Source organism: Lissotriton vulgaris, chromosome 10 (assembly GCF_964263255.1).
Source record: "Lissotriton vulgaris chromosome 10, aLisVul1.2, whole genome shotgun sequence".
NCBI classification, from domain to species: domain Eukaryota; kingdom Metazoa; phylum Chordata; class Amphibia; order Caudata; family Salamandridae; genus Lissotriton; species Lissotriton vulgaris.
The window spans coordinates 721,483,973-721,507,268 of NC_141698.1; the positions used below are offsets into that span (position 1 = coordinate 721,483,973).

General features: G+C 46.2%; 1 protein-coding gene across 2 annotated transcripts in view; it reads left to right on the forward strand.

Moving 5' to 3' along the window:
• Positions 1–23,296, forward strand: part of ZNF438 (zinc finger protein 438) — a 107,503-nt gene that overhangs the window by 47,709 nt on the left and 36,498 nt on the right. For both annotated transcript variants that reach the window (XM_086941559.1, XM_086941558.1), the window contains exon 3: positions 3,914–4,017. In XM_086941559.1, coding sequence (XP_086797685.1) covers positions 3,966–4,017 — 52 coding nt within the window. In that variant the 5' untranslated portion in view covers positions 3,914–3,965. The remainder of the gene's footprint in view (positions 1–3,913; positions 4,018–23,296) is intronic.

Sequence of the window (23,296 nt, forward strand, 5' to 3'; positions counted from 1 at the left end):
GTATTGTAAATAATACCTCTTATTTATGTTTGAAACCCCAAAACATAAATAAGTCCTTGTCATTCACAATGCCAATAGCTCAAACTCGCCTGAATGCGAGACCTATTGCATTGCAAATGCTTGTTTAAAAGAATTCCTCTACCTCCCTATCTATGAGCTCAGCGGCTTGCTGGTTGAAGCAAATCGGACGAGGCCTTGAACCCCTGTACCGTTTGCCACACCCATGCATCTGATGTAATGGAAAACGCGCTGGGAAAAGCAATGCCAGCCTCCCTACCCTGTTCTGGGCAGAAGAAAGTGCACTTACCATTGCCAGCCTGCCATTTAAAGCTGACTTGTCTGGTGAATCGCTGACCTCTCTGGGGGGTAAAAGTTTGTGTAGCGAGTTTTATTTTGCCACTATCCATGTACGGAGCCCTGTCCTCTGTGAGTCAATGTAGGGTAGGGACCGGCAAGTCATGTGATCCCTACCACGACCAGCCACTTGGAAAACCCTTGGATTAAAAAGCACCTGATGTTTGTCTGGGCCTTATCAAGTGACTTGAAGGTCACCACAAACATGCCTAACTCCTTCACAAATGGGTCTCCAAACAATCCCCTTCGGCCCACTGGACCTGCCTCCTCGGAGGCTTGACCGCCCAGATTGGGATCGATCTTAATAAGTAAAGTGCGGCAACACTCGGTGTAGAGCGTGCAATTTGCTTTTTCCATAATTACATTTGATTGCTGTGCCTATCCTGAGAGGACTCTGGTGGAATGACGAACCAGATGTCTTAGCCTCTTCCGCCATGACCAAGGTCTTAGTCATGTGGCCTATTGCGTCAAGAAGCTTTTTTTGGCGTGACCTCCAAGAGCGGTCACTACCCTTCTTAGGGTCTTTGATGAATTTTGATTAAAAGGTAGGCATCTTGGGATCGATGTCCTGGGTAAGGGTAACTTTATACTCAAGTGAGGGTCGAGGGCACTCTGCCCGTAGACATGCTGCCACATACCTCGCAACCTTATCCAGTGGAACCCAATCGGTGGACCTGGGTTGGATAATATCATCTGGGTCAAGCATGTGTAAATTTCCTTCGTGTTTGTGAGCCGGTTCTGAGTAAAAGCGCCAGGGCCTGAAATTGCCCGCATCCTCCTCTGACTCCCCATGGGACTCATGTGGACTGGGCTGGTCAGGAGAGGTTGTCAGTGAAGGCTCGGGATAGTTGTCTGCTGGCTCTCCTGACCCCTCAAGGGAGGGCACAGGGGCCAGAAAGGCCGTCTGAAGGCGCACAAATGTATTGTGGCCCAACCCTTCTGGGAATTGCTTCTTTGGGGTAGGGGGTGGACCTCAGAAGGAGCATCTCAGGGCGATGAGGGAGGAAGTGTGGTGGGGTGGGGGATTGGAAGGCGCCTGTGGAGGGGACTGAAGGATTTTTGCACTCGTGCACGTTTTTTTCTGAGAAGGTTGCTCAAGGGGCTCCTTGGCTGTATAGACAGCCTTCTAAGTCGAGGTGTCAACAGCGTAGAAAATTTGTTGGCCCATTGGGGAAAGGACAAGGTGTCTTCCTACTGGTAATTATCATCACATTCCATGGTGCATAGTGCTGTGTATAGCACCAAGACTGGGGCACCAGTCCACTATAAGAGGCCCAGGGAAGGCCATGGGGTACAAGTCGAGCCTAAATTTGGGACACGTAGGGCGTGTAAATATGGTTCTGGGAGTAAGTCCAGAGGTTATGGGTGGCCAGAGGCTCACAATAGATGGGCGCAAGTCCAAGGGACACCCATCACCCCATGGGTCACTGGGGACAAGAACTGCCTGCAAAGGAGTCTCAACCGGCCTACACTGCCTTGCAAATACTGACCCTGCAGGGCATCACGAAGAGGAGGAACATAGACCCCAGGGGGGCGTCATAAGGTGATATTGGGAAAATACAGAACACCAGGGGGCGTACCAGTCAGAGTCGGATCGGCCAGACTGCAGGCCCCAGCATTGATGACAGCATTGTGAGGAAACGCATGCCGCTGAGCAGTCGAGACTTGCCGTGCCCCCTAATGGGCGGCGGGCTGCACCCTTCCATGTTTGATCGAAAGTTGCGTTAGGTGCGCCGAGGCGGATGCACAGCGGTTAAGGGGATCGGTTAGGGGAAAAGATTAGCCGACAAACTGCACTCATATACCACAATTCAAAAAGATCATCGCAGAGAGCAAGAAAACAACACAACTGGGCTGCAGCAGTGAAGAAAGAAGGAGCCCTGGAAATATAAGATGGGCGATATTGGCACCAGTTGTGTGGATTAGAAGATGGATTTGACAAGTTTCCCTAGGGTTTCTGGTAATAGTAGTTTTCTTTCCTTGTTTACTTTAGAAAATGGGTGCTGTTCTGAAATTTGTAATAAAGCGAAGTGAGAATTAGCACAATCCTCGCCTCCTGTCCTGACCTAAATTAAAGCTGCTGTGAAACTGAATTCTAAGTTAAAGTTTTACCTGCCAACTGGATATTGTATGCAGGCACTAGAGCTTTACTAAATCCGTAAAAATAATCATGGTAAATAGAATATGTTCTTAAATGCCTGATTGGGTTGTTGCTATTCAATGATGGTGTGCTGACCTTTAGTTGACAAGGACATGCAGTGGTCTGTAGGAGTCTAGTAGAATGCAGAGCAGCCTTTCTTTCTGGTTAGACTCACATTCCACAACGAAAGAAGAATATCATGTGTTGTGATTAACAGAGATCTGCTTGACGTCCTACTTCTTGCTGTGGGTACTTGCTTGTCCTGCTCAATCTAAAATTAACAAATAGCTTTGCCCTTTAGTTCTGATTTATTGTCAGACTTTCCATGGTGAGTTCCTGAATGTGAGATAATCTTTAAAAGATCTGAGTCCTGGTGGCTTCAGTGTCCTCAGACAGGAACCAGTACCCAAACTCTATCTTAGAGTAATCTTAAAGGGCAATTTGGTTTCTTCTCAACTATGAGTGTTTCTCCCAAGCATTGACCTTTGGTCCGGTTCCTTCTCAACTGTCCTTGTGGCGCATTCAATGAAGGCAAAAAAGTTCTTCAGGGCTGTTTCCTTTAGCTGCACTGTGGTATTTCATATTATAGTGGGAGTTCTAAAATGAATTAATTTTTTTACTAATTGGTGGATATCATGGGGCGGACTCTGCCTAGAGAAGAAGGAATAACCGCATCATTTGGTTGGTCTGAGGGAATCTGTTGTAGCGCCCAATAATTATTCACCAGGTAAAGTTTCTGACACCAGAAGAAATTACAATGGACATATATTTAGATGTACTCCTGCCTTTAAAAAAAGAAAATATTAGGCTGATATCTGCAATTTTCTTGCCTGGCTGGACAACCAGATGGGGCGTTTATAAATTATTCTCCCCCCTGTGCAATACATGAATGAGTTACCTAAAATGTCTGGAAAATTTGAAGACGCTCATCTCGGAGCAGCTTCGCTCTCAAAATTTGCACTGCAGTCACAGGAGGCTTAATTTATCCACATTAACTTCCTGCATGTGACTTCTTTACTCCAAACTTTGTGAAATGTTTTGGATTTCTTAAGAAAACCATGAAATAAAAAAATGGGAAAAAATTACATGGTCACTTCTGCTCTAGCCCTCCCACCTCAAGGGCTCCAAGTACATTGTAGACTAATGTGGACATGACAGTACTATCCCTGTTGCTGCTAAAGGCGCACATGTGCGAACATCTATCATGTGTATCTTACATTGTATGTAGATAAAAAGGTATATGTATGATTTTGATCAAGAACACTTTGACATGCCTCTGAACCTTATGTCTTAGAATATTTAGACCAGTTTAGTACATTTAGTCTAACCAGAATTCATCTGTGAGAAATTTTGCACCTGATCATTTGTGTTCTTTTGTTTTGTGTGCCTTTAATTTACATTTGGTGATTGATTTTACAGGTGCCCATTTTCCCAAACTGATTGTGCAGAACATACTACGAGACCAAAAACTATGCTGGGTCAGCAAACACCAGAACATTGCCCTGGAAAGACCACATCCACCGGTATTTACAGTGTACAGTATTATTAGTATTACAATAGTGTTTAATTGGCCAACATGCTGTTTATTGTGCTTTAGTTAATGATCAGTGCCAAGAATCTGAAAATAAAAGGGGTTTGGAGCTGTTGAAGATGAAGCAGGTTACATTTATTGGCCTGAGGTAACAGCAGAGTTGTCTATTTTATAAAATGGTGTGCCTGCAGCTGTACTTGCACACATGTAAGAGGCAACCGAAGTTTGGGAAATGGCCGACCTGTAGACCGTGTATTAATTTTCGAATGCTTTACAACTTCTAGTTTGACTGTTCACTGTATGCTATTACATTGATGCAGTGTGCTGTGGGCAGTCCATTGTTACGGACACATCTAGTTAGTCCAATACCTGGCTGCTGTATCATACAGCGGTCTTAGTATTGTTCAGCCTATTCTCTAATCCCTTGGAAAGAGCATTACTTCCCTGCTTATCTTGTATCACTATGGATTTTGATACTAACTGACCACTGCTATTGAAAGGACATCCCACACATACAGCACCCTTTCTGTTCCGAAACATTTTGGGATTTATTCACAAAAAACTTTACATACTCCAAAATTAAATTCACAGATCCCCAGTGATTGGTATTGGGAAGCAGTTGATTGGAATTGGGAAGCAGTTGCTACAAATGGGTGGAATTAAGGCAAATTGGAAGTTATGGTGAACTGGAATTTCTCAAAGGATGATGCATAACAAAAAGAAAATTCCACCTGTAACGAAACTGGTGCCCATGTAAAGCTCTCTAATACCTGACATCTTCGGTTTGCGCTATATAGAACTGTAAGAAAAAAAACCTCCCATTTATCTGAACAGATTTAACAAGGCACATCATGTAAGTGGCTGTGTATTGACAGGTTTGGATAAAGCTCCGTATATAGGCTTCCTAGCAAAAGAAGAGGATCAAACAGACTAGAACTGGAAAGACGTGGCCGCCATTGATGAGTAAATTAGGAAAATAACCTATATGACTAATGAGCTAACTAGCCACCTGAAGCTGCTCTCTGTAGAAACGTGATGGTTTGTGTGTTAAAGGTGCAAATGCAGACTGGGGAAATGAACATCAATCCATTTGTGTGTACATCTTTTTACTATGCATTTTATGTTTACAAAAACATTAGATCTGCCTGGTAAATGACCCCCTTACACATAACGGCGTACAATGGCTTCCATTTAGTTGTGAAGCCAAGTGGAGTGCCATTCATGTTGTTAATCAATTGTCCTTGACCAGAATCTGTTATGAACCTGAGAGATTGCTGAGGTCTCCCTCTTTTTCCAGTGAAAAGCTATTGCTAGGTGTCTAAAAGGGGCGGGCCAGAGGGCACTCGCACCCAATATGAATATCTTTGCCTCTGGCTCTGCAACCTCTCCAGCATTTGGGATCCTTATTTGGAAACATTATGTGCAAGCTGGAAGGGGCGTAGTGCAAGCTGAACCAAATTTTTTAGTGAATCTCTCTCGCTACATCAGACTGATATGATGAATTGATAGCCCTACTCAGCTGCTTCCACTGTTATGGTGCTCTCGGAATATCTAAGGCCGTTCCCATTCCTTATTACGTTGCCAAATTCAGGGAGCCTCCCAGGCAAGAAAGATATGGTATTATTAGAAATAGTTTAGGGGACGGGATTTCCAGTGTACCCTATCCTGTGTTGCCCTCTGACGAATACCCTTGTTAATATTCCAATGCTCCAGTTGTGCATATTGTAAGGGGTCTCTTTTGGAGAGACCAAAGTCGGTCTTGCATTGGAGGAACGTTTTAGGCGTGTCATTTCAACAAGCATTCTGCGGCCCAACCCTGTCATGCTTTGAAGGCAGTGCCCTCCAAAGGGATGGTAAAGTCTTTATTGTAATGAATAGGGGTACACGGATATGGTGAGAGCTATGTTGCCAAATATTGGGCTACTACATAGGTATCCTATACCCAGAGGGTGGAGGCTACTGGTGTGCTGAGAAATTAATTTGGTGCCCTAAGCTTTCTATCCAGCCACACCAAGTCCTACATTGGTTTACAAGCAATGATATGATGAATGTGTCCAGTTCTTTTGTGATTCAGTCATGGACCATTCTACCACAATCCTCTCCTGTGAGGCTGCATAAATAGAGAAAAATCGGGCAGCGCCATCCCACCTACCCGCGCCCCAACCCCTCTGCTCTGTGTCAAAAGCCTCTTAGACACCCTGGGAGCGTGCCCCTCTCCCGCAAATAAAACCCAATAGATGTTGTATTTGATTAAGGTATCTTTTATCAAGCCAAATCGGGAGAGCCTGAACATATAGAGAAAGCATGGAAGTGCATTAATTTTAAAGGTATTGATCCTGCCAATCCAAGAGCTAAACAGGCGGCCCTATAAGTCTAAGTCTCTGTGTATTGAGGACAGTAAAGAGGGACAGTTAGCCTGAAAAAACTCCCCCGGGGTTCTAGTGATCTGCACTCCCAAGTGGCTGATGGATTTCGTAGTCCAGCGTAAAGGCATTTAGGCCCGATCGAAGATTGACATCGACGATGGAATTCCAGAGCCCGTTTAAACGTTGCCCAGTCTGTAACGCGAAGTACCCTCTCTCAGACGTGCACCCTGTGTGCAACACATGTCTGTCTCCAGACCACGACGAGGAGAGTTGCTTGGCCTGTTCAAAATTCAGGTCGGAAGAGGCGCTCGCTCTTCGACGTGAGGCGGGACTACCGGCGCGGAGAGCGGCTGATGTGGAGGATATCTTCGAGGCTGGGGACGACGAGGGCGTCCAAGAGGAGGAACCGGAGCACTTCTCCGACCCGGCCTCCTGTCAAGATTCTTACTACGGAGAAGAGGTAGACGATGAGAACATCGAAGACGATGAAGCTGTCGAGGTAAGAGACGACGGTATGGCCATTGGGGACGCAGAGGGCGGCTTCAGCGATGAGCAAGACCCAACCGAATCTTCGGGGGTCGGAAGTGACACTGTCTTGTCAAAGGCTCAGGTCGAAGCATCGCCGGAAGGCCTTAGCCAAGATCTTTATTCTCATTCTACAGCCCCGCAACCTGGCCCGGCTAAGAATATTTCAGAGCCTTCGGTGGGTACGGCTTCGAAAACGAAACCAAAACTGACAAATCGAAACTGAAACTGTTCAAACCAGTATTCGTTTCGCAAAGCCTCGTTCCATCGGATACTAAGAAGGCTCGGAGTGTCATTGCCCCTCAGGGGTCACATAAGGGTGCCAGCCCGAAAGTCGGTCCATCCAAGAGGGTGCCGAAGGCCAAACGAGACGGTGCGTCGTCATCTAAGGCTGCCCCCAGGGGCGTGGACACTGAAGACGGACTTGAGTCGCAGCCACCCCTCAGTCCGAATGCATACAAGTTGATGCTGGTGAAGGTTCTCGAAGACAAGAACAAAATGGCCGCGTTGGAACGTGACGCATCAAGCCACGGCCATTTTGGGAGTTCCAGCGCGACAACTGGCTCGAAGTTGGCGATGGCCGTGCGAACAGTCAAACAGCCATCGGGGCCTCCACCTATAGTCTTTGGACTGCCTCCGACCGCAAGACCCAAAACGTCTAAGCCGGCACAGGGCGCCGACCCTGAGAAAATGATGTCAAAACTTAAGGGGACGACCGCCACTCCTGAAGGCGTCGGTTCCACTCAACCTTCTTCTGAAAGCTCAAAGAAGTTGTACTTTGACTCTGCAACCGGAAGACTCACCCTTTTCAAACGGAAGATCTTGCCGGAAAAGCCAATGGAATCCTATCAAATTCCACTTAAAAGGAAAAGAGACTCTGCTTCCTCGCCAGTTCTTTTCGAGTCCGTAAGGCCTTATGGACAAGCCTTTACACATTCCCCCACACGCACGGATGATGGTGGGGGGGGATGACCAAAATGACGAGCAGTTCAACTATCCTGATGAATCTAATCAGGATGACTCGCAGGATGTGCCTGACGATCAAGGCACGGCGGACTCCCACTGTTGCCAAGTCAAGACAGCACCCACAGAGGATACTGCGGCGTTCAACGCCCTAATTGAAAGGGCAGCGTTGAACCACGATGTGGTCATGTATACAGACCCAGTTGAGTGGTGATGCTCCTCCCCCAGACAAAGAATCTAAAGTATTAGAAGCCTCTGGGAAGCGGGTTGCTGCGCAGGCAGCCAATATTTGGAGAATAGCCAATACACAGGCTCTACTGGCTAGATACGATAGGGCTCACTATGATACCCTAGAGCAATTGTTACAGCACTTGCCAGATGAATATAGAGAGGGGGCGGAAATGTTGATTCAGGAAGGGAAACTGATATCAAACGCTTCTATCAAGTGTGCACTAGATTCAGCTGACACTGCAGGCAGGGCCATTAACTCTAGTGTGATGTTAAGGAGGCAGGTATAGTTACGAATTTCAGGATTTAAGCCAGAAATACAAACAAGTTTGCTCAATCACCCCGTTAACCCAGATTTCTTGTTTGGGCCGGACGTTGACACAATTCTTGAGAAGATCAAGAAGGACACAGAGACGGCTAAGTCTATGGGGGCCTTGCAGTCTCAACAGTTCAGAGGGGGTTCTTTTCGTCGCTCAGGTAGTAGAGGGCCGTCAAGAGGGCAAACATCTCAGCAAACACAATACAATAAAGGTGGTGCACAGACCACCTTTAACAAAAACAATAGAGGTGGATACCGTGGTAACAGCGCCAAAGGCAGAGGACGTGGAAATAATAACACCAGGTCCTCCGCAAATACCAAACAGTGACGTCTTCTCACTGCCCCCGGACCATGTAACACCGGTCGGGGGACGACTCCAGCAGTTCCTGCCGGTCTGGGAAGGCATTACCACAGACAGGTGGGTGAGGCAACTTATCCAGTACGGGTATTGTTTAGAACTGACATCCACTCCACCCGACATACCCCCAAGACACCATCCTATGTCCGCAGAGCACATAAACTTATTACAGCAGGAAGTGGCCAGCATGCTGCAAAAAGGGGCCATAGAACTAGTGCCTCTAGAGGAGCACGGAATAGGGGTGTACTCTCTCTATTTCTTAGTCCCAAAGAAGGATGGGTCTCTCAGACCCATTCTGGATCTGAGACCCTTGAACCTATACATCCTTTCAGAACATTTCCACATGCTGACTCTGCAGCAGGTCCTGCCATTGCTCAGTCAGGGGGATTTTCTGGCAACTCTGGATCTGGAGGATGCCTATTTCCATATACCCATAAATCAGGCACACAGGAAATACCTCCGGTTCACCATACTAAACAAGCATTACCAGTTCAAGGTACTACCCTTTGGGGTGACCACTGCTCCCAGAGTGTTCACCAAGTGCTTGGCTACAGTGGCAGCACACCTTCGGAGACAACACATTCATGTCTACCCTTACCTGGACGACTGGCTTGTGCAAGCAAAGTCGCCCAGCAGTGCGCCAGCCACGTGTCCCGCACAATTCATCTCCTGCACAGTTTGAGATTTTCTCTGAACTATTCCAAGTCGCATCTTCAACCCGCTCAAGTACAGCAGTACCTGGGAGCGACGTTGGACACTGTGGCAGCCACAGCCCAGCCAAATATTTATAGTCCCGCACGCGAGACTGCACATGCGTCCGCTCCAGGAGTGTTTGGCACGACATTGGAATCAGGCTCAAGGACAATTGAAAGACCTAGTGTTGGTGACCGGTCGTGCGTACAACTCTCTGCATTGGTGGAATCCACGCAACCTTTGCAAGGGATGACCGTTCCAAGAGCCTGTACCACAAATAGTGCTCACGACGGACGCATCCCTCCTGGGGTGGGGGGCGCATCTCCTTCATTACACAGTGCAGGGACTATGGTCGGATCAACAGAAGAAGATGCACATCAAACTGATGGCAATCTTCATGGCAATGAAGGCTTTCAAGATACATCTGTGCAACAAGGTCGTGTTGATCCGGAAGGACAACATGATGGCCATGTATTACATTCAGAAGCATGGAGGCACTCCCTCTCCACGGTTGTCCCACTTGGCACAGAGTATGTGGAAGTGGGCCATTCAGAGGAACATTTTCCTCATGGCGGAGCACTTCCCGGGCCAGGACAACCAGATGGCGGATCAGCTCAGCAGGCACAGTCATCAGGTGCACGAGTGGGAGATTCATCCATCGGTGCTGCAACCGTACTTCCGGCAGTGGGGGCATCGAGACATCGACCTGCTCGCCACAAACGAGAACGCAAAATGCCCAAACTTCGCCGCCAGGTTCCCACACCCGCGGTCTCAGGGCAATGCAATATGGATGGAACTGGTCAAGCAGATTTGCGTACGCTTTTCCGCCAGCCCCACTCATACCTCTGGTGACACGGAAACTCAGACAGCACTCGATGACTCTCATCCTGGTTGCTCCAACGTGGGCGAGGCAAGCATGGTACACCACGTTCTTAGAACTTTCTGTGGTGCCTCATCAAAGACAGCGCCTTACACCCAGTCTTCTCACTCAGAGCCATGGCGAAGTTCAGCACCCAGATCCGCGGCGAAGTTCAGCACCCAGATCCGCAACAGTTAAACCTTGCGATTTGGCTCCTGAAGTCATAGAATTTGGGTATCTGAATCTGCCTCTTGATTGTATGGACATCATTAAGGAAGCACGACGGCCTACCACTAGGGCCTGCTATGCTGCCAAATGGAAACGTTTTGTCATTTACTGTTCCAGCCGTGACATAAATCCTCTAGATGCATCGACACAGGACATTATTTGTTACCTGTTACATTTATACAGATGCAATCTGGCATACAGTTCTATACGTATTCATTTGGCGGCAATGGCGGCTTACTTACAGAACAGACAATGCCTTTCACTGTTCAGAGTGCCAGCAATAAAAGCTTTCATGGAGGGACTCAAACGAGTCATTCCACCCAGAAGGCTACCTTCACCGGTCTGGAATCTTAATGTGATTTTGACCAGACTGATGGGACCTCCTTTCGAACCTCTCCACTCATGTGAGATACAGTTCCTAACGTGGAAGGTTGCCTTCTTAGTTGCGATCACGTCGCTGAGACGGGTTAGCGAGCTGAAAGCCCTGACCATTCAAGAACCTTTTATACAGGTCCACGCAAATAGGGTAGTACTACGCACTAACCCTAAATTCATGCCCACGGTAGTTTCTCAGTTCCACATTAATCAAACTATTGAACTGCCAGTTTTCTTCCCTAACTCAGTGGCAGAAAGGTCACTGCACGCATTGGACGTCAAAAGAGCCCTCCTGTACTATATAGACAGGACGAAGGATTTCAGGAAGACTAAACAACTCTTTGTTGCTTTTTCACCACAGCACAAGGGCAAACCCATTTCAAAATCGGGTATAGCCAGGTAGATTGTTAAGTGTATTCAGATTTGTTATCAGAAGGCTAAACGCACACTAACAGTACCCCCAAGAGCGCATTCAACACGCAAGCTAGGGGCATCCATGGCTTTCTTGGGTAACATTCCATTAGAGGACATATGTAGAGCAGCCACATGGAATAACACACATACATTCACCAAACACTACTGTGTTGATGTACATTCCAAGCTGCTGTAGGACAGGCTGTTCTAAAGTCCCTCTTTCAGGCTGCTGCAGCTGGCTCGGGCAACCACAGCTAAGGGAGAAACTGCTATTTAGTCTATGCACAAGATATGAATTTAGCGGCCCGCATGCCTCGAACGGAATATGCTACTTACCAGTATGCATCTGTTCTTGGCATGTAGGGCCGCTAACATTCATATCGCCCGCCCATCCTCCCCGGTGCCTGTCGCAGCTGTAGCAGTCAGAATTATTTATGAAGCATGGTCATCAGGTATCGTATTGGACTCCATCTCTGCCACAATGGCGAAAAACAATCTAAGGATGGAGATGATGCCCATGTGCACTGTAGTCCAGGGGGGAGCCACCTATCTCGTGATACTTCAAAGACTCTTCCAGGACAACAAGGTGCAATCATCCGGACCCAACACTAGGCGGCGATCTATGCACAAGATATGAATGTTAGCGGCCCTACATGCCAAGAACAGATGCATACTGGTAAGTAGCATATTCCTACTCACCTCTATAGGGCGCTGAGGGACGATAAAAAGAATGGCCCCCTAAAAATAGAAGACCAATGGCAGCAGGTGTGTCCACAGGAGGTCACAACACGAGACTGGGAAAAAATACACAAGAGTCCTCGAGGATCTGACCATGGTAATGGGGTGGACAATAGCCTAGGATTCACGCGCTTGTCTTGTTTCTAGACTTAAACATAAATTTGGGGGCAGGCGCACTGAGCACCACACTCTTCAAAAAGCCTACCGACTGCAATAGTCTTTTACTTTTCAGTAGCCACCACCAGGAGCTCTGAAAAACAACCTACCATTCGGACAATTTACCCGTTTTAGAAGAAATTGCACTTCCAGTACGGACTATAAGGTAGATGCCACCAAACTAGCATCAGATCTACACCAACAGTAATACCCAAAACATACTGTATCAGTGGCAATGAACAGAGCTGGAAATAACAATCGAGAAGCACCCCAGCGTCAAACCAGATTAGAAAGATTATTCGCAAACACTGGGGCATTCTGAGCACAGGGGATCTGATACTACCTCCCCCAAGATTTGCTTTCAAGAGAACCAAGAATTTGAGGGACCTATTAATACACACCAGACTTAAATCTAAGATCATACCCAGGGAACGATGCTTATGGGGTTTATCCCCCGTCACTGGTCACTATCCGTGTGGATCATGTTCAGTTTGTCCCCAGACCGAACGCACCAAGGAGATAACCTTTGACAATAACTTTACATGGCAGATGCGGAAGCATACCAGCTGCAACACGGCCAACTGCATCTACCTACTATCCTGCCCATGTAACCTCACCTACGTCGGCATGACCACTAGACTAGTCCGAGTTCGTGTAACTGAACAAAAGAGTGACATTAGGTGCCACAAAACAACAACTCGGCTCTACACCCATTTCTTGACATGCTAGCACACCTGTGATTCACTCAAATGGTTGATCCTGGAAGCACATGCGTCCATCACTCCAACAGCGCTGTCGCAAATAGAACAACGCTGGGTCCATCGCCTTAACTCTGACACCAAGGGACTAAACGAGGAGACACCCTGGTATGCCCTGAATAACCACCAACGTGGGAATTGATAAACTATATCTCCTAAATCCTTCAGCATCTCACAGGATTGCTCCCACTCTTTCTCACCACATTTTTTACACCGAGGCCACCCCTAGTTGAGCCTTACCTACTTTGATTGCATGGCCCCACTTCTGGGTACATTAACAGCCTATCCACGATGGGATAGTTACCTTCCTGGATGCGGCAGATATATAGAGTCAGGTGTACCCGTCGAGTGGGCGCGAGCCATTGTAAATACTTTCACCCGTCTCTCCCCCCACCGGATTGCTTGAGGTAAGGTCCACCAACGATGCAGGAGGCTCTAGCAGGACAATCTCGAGGCTGAACAGTTTGGTTCCCTACGTTTTAGGGAATTGGTATATGTGTCTTCCTTTGGCCGGGTGTGGAGGTTTTGCCTTTTTGCTCGCGGTGGTGACGCTGGAGTTTGGGACCTTGGGGGCACGCACGAGCATACCGGATCCCGTGTCTCCCAGCCCACTCCTGCACATCACCATGCGGGCACTTAGCTCCTGCTATGCCGCACCTGGTTTAGATGACGGAGTACGCTAACGCTATCAACGAACGTCCGGTCCACCATGCCCCAGGCTTCCTACAGTGGAACCTTTTTAAATTGTTGGACACTTTTACATTTAAGGCCCCTCCCTTTAGCTTCACCCCCTTCCCTCCATGGCTATTTCTTGTCAGACTTTTTGTAGGATGAACATCTCCACTTGATGCCGGAATCCCGAAGCCGAAGGGGCAAATCTTTTACTTCATTTAGGTGAGTGGCCACTTCTGCTACTCCGCTGCCCACCCGCCACTCTATTTGGCTGTGCTTTTATTTTATCACATCTTTAAGCTCCACAACTGTACATCACTTATATTGAATTGATAAGCACAGGTGCACCATATATCACAATTGTGAAACGACAATAAGCTTATTATAAAGGCACAAAAGGTGATGTCCAAAAATCTTATTTGATTGAATCCTTTATTTTTCCAATAGAAAGAAACGAACAGCCGACGCGTTTCGTCCCGGATGGGACTTCTTCAGGGCTGTATTTCCATAAGAGAAAAAACATTTAAACATACAATTAAAATCATGAACTATTTTATAGCTCAGCCGAGCAGCAATAGTCACAAGTTAAAAAACATTACTGCTAATGTTTAGAACAAACAATCTTAATGTAAATGGTTGCTACATTTAAAAAAGCCAAAAGTCATGGCCTCCCCCAAAAGGTCAATAAAGGTACCTTATCAACTTTTGAGTATTCAATATTACATTTTTACATTTACAAATGTATACAATAACCACAGCAGGATCAAGTATAAGGTTTTATATAAAAGCTTATTAAACATGGAAGGGCTATAAGAATCACCCAACTAGCAACATGGAAAAATGGATGAACATGAGAAGTGGACATGGCAGTTACATGAGTTAGTGATATGGTAAGTACAGAACCACCTACCAAGAAAAGGATGGTAGCTCCTCGATGGTGTAGACGGTCGTGTGGCGAAGGCAAGGATGTAGTGGTCCCTGTTGCAGTTTGAGTAAGTTAAGAGAAACTATTCCAAAAATAAACAAAAGGAAAGGAAACCATGAAAATCCAATCCGGCAAACGTAGTGCAACTCGAAAACAGGTATACCTCCAGCATTTAGAATGATGAAAACCCCCTTTGTAATCAAAAGGGGGAAGAGAAACACAATAATGGTGGAGCGGAGTGGATAACTCACGTTTTAAAAATAACAGTAACTGGAGAACATCCTATTAATTCTGTCCTCCAGATTAAATTAATTTTGGATTCAAGAAAAGCAATGAGCTGGACTTGGATGTTCACTCTAAAGGAAAAGAGGGAAAGACCGGTAATAATTAAAAGGATATAGCTCCAAATTTCCGAACAATAATTTATACTAAGTTAATCGGTACAGTCTCCTAATATAGTCACTGCTGATAATATAACTATGCTCTCTTGAGAGAGTTTGCTTATAAGAATCAACGTCCCTCCCCTAGGGGGACAATGGCACCTACGGGGAAAAGTCCATGCAAAGCACAAGGTGTGTGAAGCTTACCCTTACGATGTAGGTAACATAAAAGGGTCTTATTTATTCTGGACAGAGACAAGTATATACGAGGTGCACCATCCATAGGTTGTGCACCTTGACCTACAAAGAAAAGAAGTAGGAGCATGAAATAAATTAACAAAATGTGGGTCGTGATAAACAGAATATTCTAATATACGACGAACATAATTACCTGATCTATAAAGTAACGTCTTCGATCAATGTTAAAGTATGTATCTTGGACTCTTCCTTAATCCTCGGCCACCTCTAAAAACAACAAGACGCAGATATAGTATACCATTATTATGTCGACTTGATATCATAAAAAAGTCCTCCAAATATGAATGATGCCCCAAACATAAGAAACCAGAGGCAAGTGACAGAGTCCCTCCCTCCTCAATAACAGCAAGAAGCGACTATGGTTTAGCAGAAATATAGAAAGAAAAAGTTTCAATCTAGAGCACATCGTATCCCGATATCGTGCATCCCTCATAACATGTAAGTTAGAATATAACCGCTAAACATAAAACCGTAGGAGTCAGAACGGGAAACACTCAACAAGAAGTGTGTCTCCAAACAATGTAATATCTAAACAAAGTTAGAAACCCCTAACGGAATGCTTAGCAAAAACCAAAATAATCTAAAAAACAAAATGAGTAACAAGCCCCCGTCAAGTACTGCAAGAAAACGATTACATCACTTATAACCTGAATTTCTTCGTATGTAAATAGTAACACAGTGTTTGTGCTAGAAACTTATTAGATAACATGCAGACAAGTGTCGCTGTGACAATCCGATCAAGTTTGTAAGACCATTAGTGACTACTGTTTTTATACACTTTTACTCTCTCCTAGATTGTCTTACTGCACCCACGGACAGTGGACACCACGGGTGCCAAGAAGACTGGTAATATACAGGTTACCTTACCGCACTATCAGTCATTTAGTGTAGATCATAACAATTTACTAGTTAAAGGTCCTGAAGAATTGCCGCTTGATCCCAGATGGGACATACAAGGCAAGAAACATGTTGACCACATGAGTTTTTTGAGCAACTGATTATAACATTATTATAGACATTCGCCACCACTTCTCTTTTAACCAAGGTGGGAGACAGGATTAATAAATTAGTTGCCCTGATCCTCCCTCTCTTTGTTTTAACTTCCTTTTTACACACAACACCTCACTACACTTCTACACTGTAGGGCCCCTTACACGCACTTACCCTTACGGCAAGGATTAAAAGATCTCCAACAAAGAGCCCCCACAGAGGGTGCCCGTCGGGTACTGCAGCGCCGACCCGACGAGGAGCATGCCAAATGATGAAGCATGACACCCAGCTGGTTGGTGAGTGAGGGCCCTAAATCCGAAAGGAGGAATTCCCCATCCTTCTTCCTGATAGACAGTCGCCTGCACAATCCTTCTCAATCACTTCTGGTTTCTTTAGGAACTGCATACTCCATTTTTTGAAACTGTTACATTAGCCACATATGCTTTACCTCTGATGAAAGTCCTCCCCTATTGTCTCTTCTTTTGATAAAAATAAAAAAAATGATACTAAGCTACCCACGGCATAGGTACACCAGTGGTCTCCCATGGGCTGCAGCATGTATTGTGCCACCCATAGGAGTCCATTTAAACTTTGACTACAGGCCTGGCATTGCAGCCTGTGTGAAATGGTGCTAGCACTTCTCATGCAGATGTACGTTTCTTTACATCTTAGGTCACTACACTTAAAACGTATACATCATCCCTATGGCAGGCTCTTCGTTCCTGAGGGCAAGGTGGTTGGTAATAAGTGTAAGGGTGCAATTCTCTAGACTATGTATATAGTAGACATCAGTCAATTTGAGATGTTTAACTATATATATAGTTTGGGACAAAACATGCCGGAATCATACCCCAACATTGATTCCAGTGTTGGAAGTATGATCCCATGTACCAAGGGACTCACTTTGGGTACCCCCCTGTACTCCTGGTAACATCCTTTCAGGGTCTGACAGCAAGCTAGTGCTGCTGCTGACAACTACAGACATGCTACTGCCCTCTTGCTGCTGAGTCCATCTCGAGCAGGGGAAGGTATAAGAATAGGTTTCCTATCACTACCAATTCACAACCCTGGCATTCGGTCTAAAGTCCGCACCAAGGGTATTCACCAAATGCCTCGCAGCAGTGGCCGCACATCTGCGAAGAGAGGGGATACACGTGTACCCCTACCTCGACGACTGGCTCATAAAGGCAAGCTCTTACAGGACATGCAAGGTTCATGCAGAGCAGGTCACAAGGGCGCTAACAAGCCTGGGATTCTCCATACATTGGGGAAAATGCTCGATGGAACCGGAGCAAGTGAAGATCTTCCTGGGAGCTTAAATCTACACCCTCCAATGCAGGGAGTTACCCAGCGAAAAGAGGCACTCAGCCTTGTGATGGAGAAACATCACTACCAGAAGCGGCGACCTCTGACAGTAAGGACAGTGAGCAAGATCTTGGGAATGATGGCGTCATGCATACACCTGGTCCCCAATGTACGCCTACAAATGAGACCACTCCAAGAGTTGCTGCAACTGCAATGGTCACAAGCTACAGGAAGTTTGGAGGATATAGTGGTTGTATCGCTCAAGGTGCAGAAAGAAATGAAGTGGTGGACCAAAGAGAGGATAACAATAGGGAAGCCTCTAACGCCAGCGGACCCAAAAGTGACCATCACCACAGACGCATCCCAGAAGGGATGAGGCGCACACATGAACAGGCTCAGAGTGAGGGGTCTGTGGAGCCCAGCAGATGCGGTCAGACACATCAATTACCCAGAGCTGAAAACCGGGTTGCTTGCCCTCGAGGCCTTTCAGAAACAACTGTACAACCAAAGGGTGCTGATACAAACAGACAACACCACAACAATGTTTTACATCAACAAGCAGGGGGGAACTCCATCATTCCCTCTGTCAAGCTTGGCACAGGAAATCTGGAGATGGGCAATACCACTCAAAATAGACCTGCTAGCCATACACCTGCCAGGGAAGGACAATGTAGAAGCGGATTGGCTCAGCAGGCAGACTTCAGCATCCCACGAGTGGGAACTAAACATACAGGAAACAGAAAGACTATTCAGGAGGTGGGGCACTCCGACAATAGACCTGTTTGCAACACGCCAGAATGCAAAATGCCAGTACTTTGCATCCAGACAACCAGAGGCACTATCCCAGGGGAATGCCCTATGGATAAGCTGGTTAAAAACATTTGCCTACGCTTTTCCCCCCGATACCACTGATCCCCAGGGTTCTCAACAAATGCATGACGTGCAACATGACGCTCATCCTAGTGGCACCACAATGGGCCAGGCAGACCTGGTACTCACAGATAATGGAGATGGCGCAGGGCCCACCCCACAAGTTCTCAAAAAAAAGAGACCTACTTTCCATGGAAAATGGAGAAGTTCTACACCCAGGGCGGAGAGCCTCAGCCTGGCTCCTGGGGACTTAGAGTTTGAACATCTACAACTACCAGAGAGCACCCTGCAGGTGCCTCGGGAGGCAAGAAGGCTCAGCACATGCAAGTTCTGTGGGGAAAAATTGAAAAGATTCACTCAGTGGTGCTGCAAGAAAAAACTCCATAGAAAGCTGACCAGGGAATCAACGGTGCTAAGATACCTCACGCACCTAATTAAAGCTAAGCTAAGCTCATCCTCGCTGAGGGTACACCTGTCAGCGATTGTGGCATACACAAGAGGAGAAACAGGGAGAAGCTTCTTTACATATCAAGTAGTAAAAAGATTCCTGTAAGGGGCTAAAAGAATAGCGCCACCAAAAAGGATGCCGCCGCCGGCTTGGAACCTAAATGTGTACTGACAGAGCTCATGAAAGCACCTTTCGAACCCATCCACAAGGCATCACTGCAAATGCTGACAATGAAAGCGGCCTTTCTGGTAGCAATCACCTCGCTACGCAGGGTGAGCGAACTACAGGCATTAACACTGCAGGAACCCTACATCCAGATACACAGTGACAGGGTTGTGATGAGAACAGACCCTCACTTCATGCCAAAGGTGGTGTCAAGGTTCCACATGAATCAGAGTATTCAAATTCCTAGCTTCTTCCAGAACCCCACGACAAGCGCTGAGAGGGCGCTCCACACTCTAAACCAGAGGTCTTCAATCTGTGGGGCGCGACCCCTAGGGGGGTCGTGGAGTCCTTGGAAGGGGGTCGCAGATTCTGTCAGAGTGCAGTTCCTGGCTTGGGCTGATCGAGGGTGCTCACGGTGGAGGCCTAATTCACACCGAGGTGTGAAAAATATCAAAGCCTCATTAACAAGTAAGGTCTGTTAAAGACCTGTCAAGTACTCTGGTGCGGCTGTGTGTATGTGTCCCTGAAGCCGTTTCGAACTGGGGGAGGAGGGGAAGTGGGGGGGGGGGGCTGGGGGAGCAGGCTGTAGTGTAGCCCTTTGAGGTCAATGTCTATTGGCATGAATGATGCATGGATGGATGTGTGAAAAGGTGGGGGGATGGATGAAAGGATGGACGGATGAAAGGGTGGATGGATGAAGGATGGATGTATGGATGGATAAAAGGTTGCATGGATGAATGATGCATGGATGGATGTGTGAAAAGACGGGGGATGAATGATGGGTGGATGGATGGATGAAAAGGGTGAATGGATGAAGGATGGATGTATGGATGGATAAAAGGTTGCATGGATGAATGATGCATGGATGGATGGATGTGTGAAAAGGTGGGGGGATGAATGATGGGTGGATGGATGAAAGGGTGGATGGATGATGGATAGATGTATGGATGGGAGGATGAAAGGATGGATGTGTGAAAAGGTGGGTGGATGAATGATGGGTGGATGATGGATGGAAGGCTGGATGGGTATAGGATGGATGTATTGATGTAAGGATGAAAGGGTGGATGAATGTCGGATGGATGTATGGATGTAAGGATGAAAGGGTGGATGGGTGAAGGATAGATGGATGAAGGATAGATGTATGGATGTAAGGATGAAAGGGTGGACGGATGAAGGATGGATGGATGGATGAAAGGGTGGAAGGATGAAACCAGAAAGAAAGGAGCAACAATTGCCTTTCTGGCCAACACACCAATTCAGGACATGTGTCTGGCGGCAACATGGGCTTCAGTGCACACGTTCGCTAAGCACTATTGCGTGGATGTACAGATGAACAAGGAGGCACAAGTAGGACAAAGAGTGCTTCAACATATATTCAACAACCAACGCTCATCTTCCACCCAGCCGCCACAAAAGTAACGAAACGGCTACAAAATATATGCACAGCATAGTGAATCCAGAAAGATTCACGCTGCAAAACGAATAGTTTCTTACCTGTTGGTGTAGTTTTGCAGCTTGAAGATCTTTCTGGATTCACTAGCGAACCCACCCGCCTCCGCCAGAAAGATGAGGCTGGAGAAGAAGGTGGAAACACATGGAATAGAAAGCAAGTGGAAGCTTACAAGATACATGAAAAGAATTATGTTGAAGAAAGGTTTAACAAACATAGCCATGGATTCACTACAAGGACACAAAAGAGAAAAAAAGAATCTGAAGATGGCGCCCAAGGGTGGGAGCTTCCGCCGGAAGCATGCCGGAAGCATGCCAACGTCACCGAAGGTACACCAAATGGTGGGACGTCGACGCCCACCTGGGCTACGAAAAAAAAGAGAAAAAAGACTACGATTCCGGACCCAACCACCAGATAGCAGAATATGCACAGCATAGTGAATCCAGAAAGATCTTCATGCTGAAAAACTACACCGACAGGTAAGAAACTATTCGTTCTGGTAGGGAGTCTTTCAGCATTCTAACAATAAATTTCCTTGTTTTGTTACCCTCAAGATACTCGTACATACTCGTACCCTAGTACCCTAGTACATAATATTTGCTCGTACCCTAGTACATACTCGTACCCTAGTACCCTAGTACATAATATTTGCAAGGCAGTCTTCTTTGACACTCTCCACTCCTGACCTCGATTTCCACACAGCTTGTGTTCTGAAGGGAAAAGGTGTCGTCCGTCGGACCCGAGTCGCCCTCAGAAGTGGCTGCTCCTGAAACCAATTGGACCTCTTTGCCTTGCAGCCATTTAAACCACTTACATTTGCCTGTGTCAATCACAGTATGTTTTTTAAAGATGTCTACTTGTCGACTGGTAAGGTGCGCCAGCATCCCCTTGTTTCACCAGCCCTTATTCTCCTAAAGAGCCGACCCTTTGCTCACTTGCTTGACAAATACAGGTGACGAAAACTTAGACATCCTCTTCAAAATCTTCCTTGGGTTTCTTATAAATACCCAATCACCTTCTTGTAATAACACATCCTAATATTGCTTCCCAGCATCAAACTGGGCTCTCATGACCTCTTGCCTCTGAAATACGTGTAACCTGAGAGTATTCGCAGATTCAAACTCCAGGCTGTTTTCCCACATAGCCAATTAGGGAATAAGCTGGTGTGCACCTTTCTGCCTTTAAGCAACATGAATGGTGCCACACTAGTGATGCTGTGGGGGGTGATGTTGTAAGACCATATTTAGCTGCGCACAAATTCCTGAAAATTCTGTCTAGAGGAAATTGTTGTTCACACACCCTCTTTCACTATTCTGAAAGAAGGTGAGTAAAGCGATACCTTGAGATGTTGAATGCCGTGTCACTTAAGAAACGTGCATATATGGTGCGAATAAAAAAATGTGTACCATTATCAGTGACAGTGATTTTGAGTGACCCCTCTAACATGAAGTATGCTCGAGAAACTTAATGGCGTTATCAGTAGTGGGACCATCACAGAACAAGTAATACATTCACTTAGTATAATAATCCGTCAACAAAATCTATTATCTATTCTCATAGGAACCAGAAAATTCCAGTCCAAGCTTGTCCCAGGGAACTTGTGGAAATGGAACAGGATGCAGTAGCGTATTTGAAGTTTTCGAATGTTTTTCAGATAACAAAACATTCTGCACACCCTTCAATCATCCTAACGCTTACTCGTGACTCACGAGAAGGCCGCCAATAATATTGTTTGAGTCGTTGACATGTCTTCGTAATCCCCCAATTAGAGTTATTACTTATATTGACCCACACCTGAAACATACTAAAGACTTCTTAACAGGCTGTTTCCATGTCTTGTTGCTTGTGTTCACTTCACTAATTGTATCATCACCAAGTGTATTCACCATGTTAACAGATTGACCTTCATGAATTACTCTTGAGGAACTCATGTAATTCTCAATCCCCTTCACTAAGTCAATTGTTTCTAATAAGGTGTGGTTTCTGCACCGGAGCAACATCTCCTGAATTTTCTTTGAGAAACATGAAAACACAAATTGTTCATGTTTACAAATCTCAATTCTCACCACTTCAATATACTCCCTAATACCTGTATCTGCGCTTTGCTTCCTTTTGAAAAAGTTATGGCATTCAAGCATGATACTGGGCTCCTCTGCGTACTGTTTGCCCATACGCGTTAAAGCCTGCTTGTATTGATCCCAATCATCTCCGAATCATCCTGGGGCACAAACTCTGATAAATTGTTAACACCTTGGCTACTTGCGAGATTCCTCTTCTGTGCTGGGCCCTAATAGAAATGGGTGTGGTCATGACGAGCTCAGCTATATGCCTGCTGCACTGCTGAACCCATACAGCAGTACAACATTGCTACTTTACCCACTGGTGTGAATTTCACTGCATCATCTGCCACAAGGTAATTCAAAAAGGCGGGGGGCTGTGTAATCTCTTGTCATAGACATACTATGACAAGGTCTCGCTTTAAAATAGTTAATAAATAACACTTAAGGCTAAGATGCAGTGAGCGGATCAGTGATGTGGAAATAAGGAGCGTAAATAACACTAAGAAAGTACTTGTAACTGGAGGAAATCCAAGGAGACTTACTGAAAATGATGCCAAAATCGCTACCTGCTCCACAAGGCAAGCAGTGCACAGTAAATTCTTGAAATGCCCAGCAAACACACTTGTTTGTGCAGAAAATGTCCTTAATGAGCACTGCCCTTTGCAGCGTCTCGGCGTACTTGACAAGCCTAATCTACAAGTAATGCCGCGTTGCCAGGAAACCAGGGGACGCCAATGACAAGTTGATTGGCGTGATGCAGAAGACACT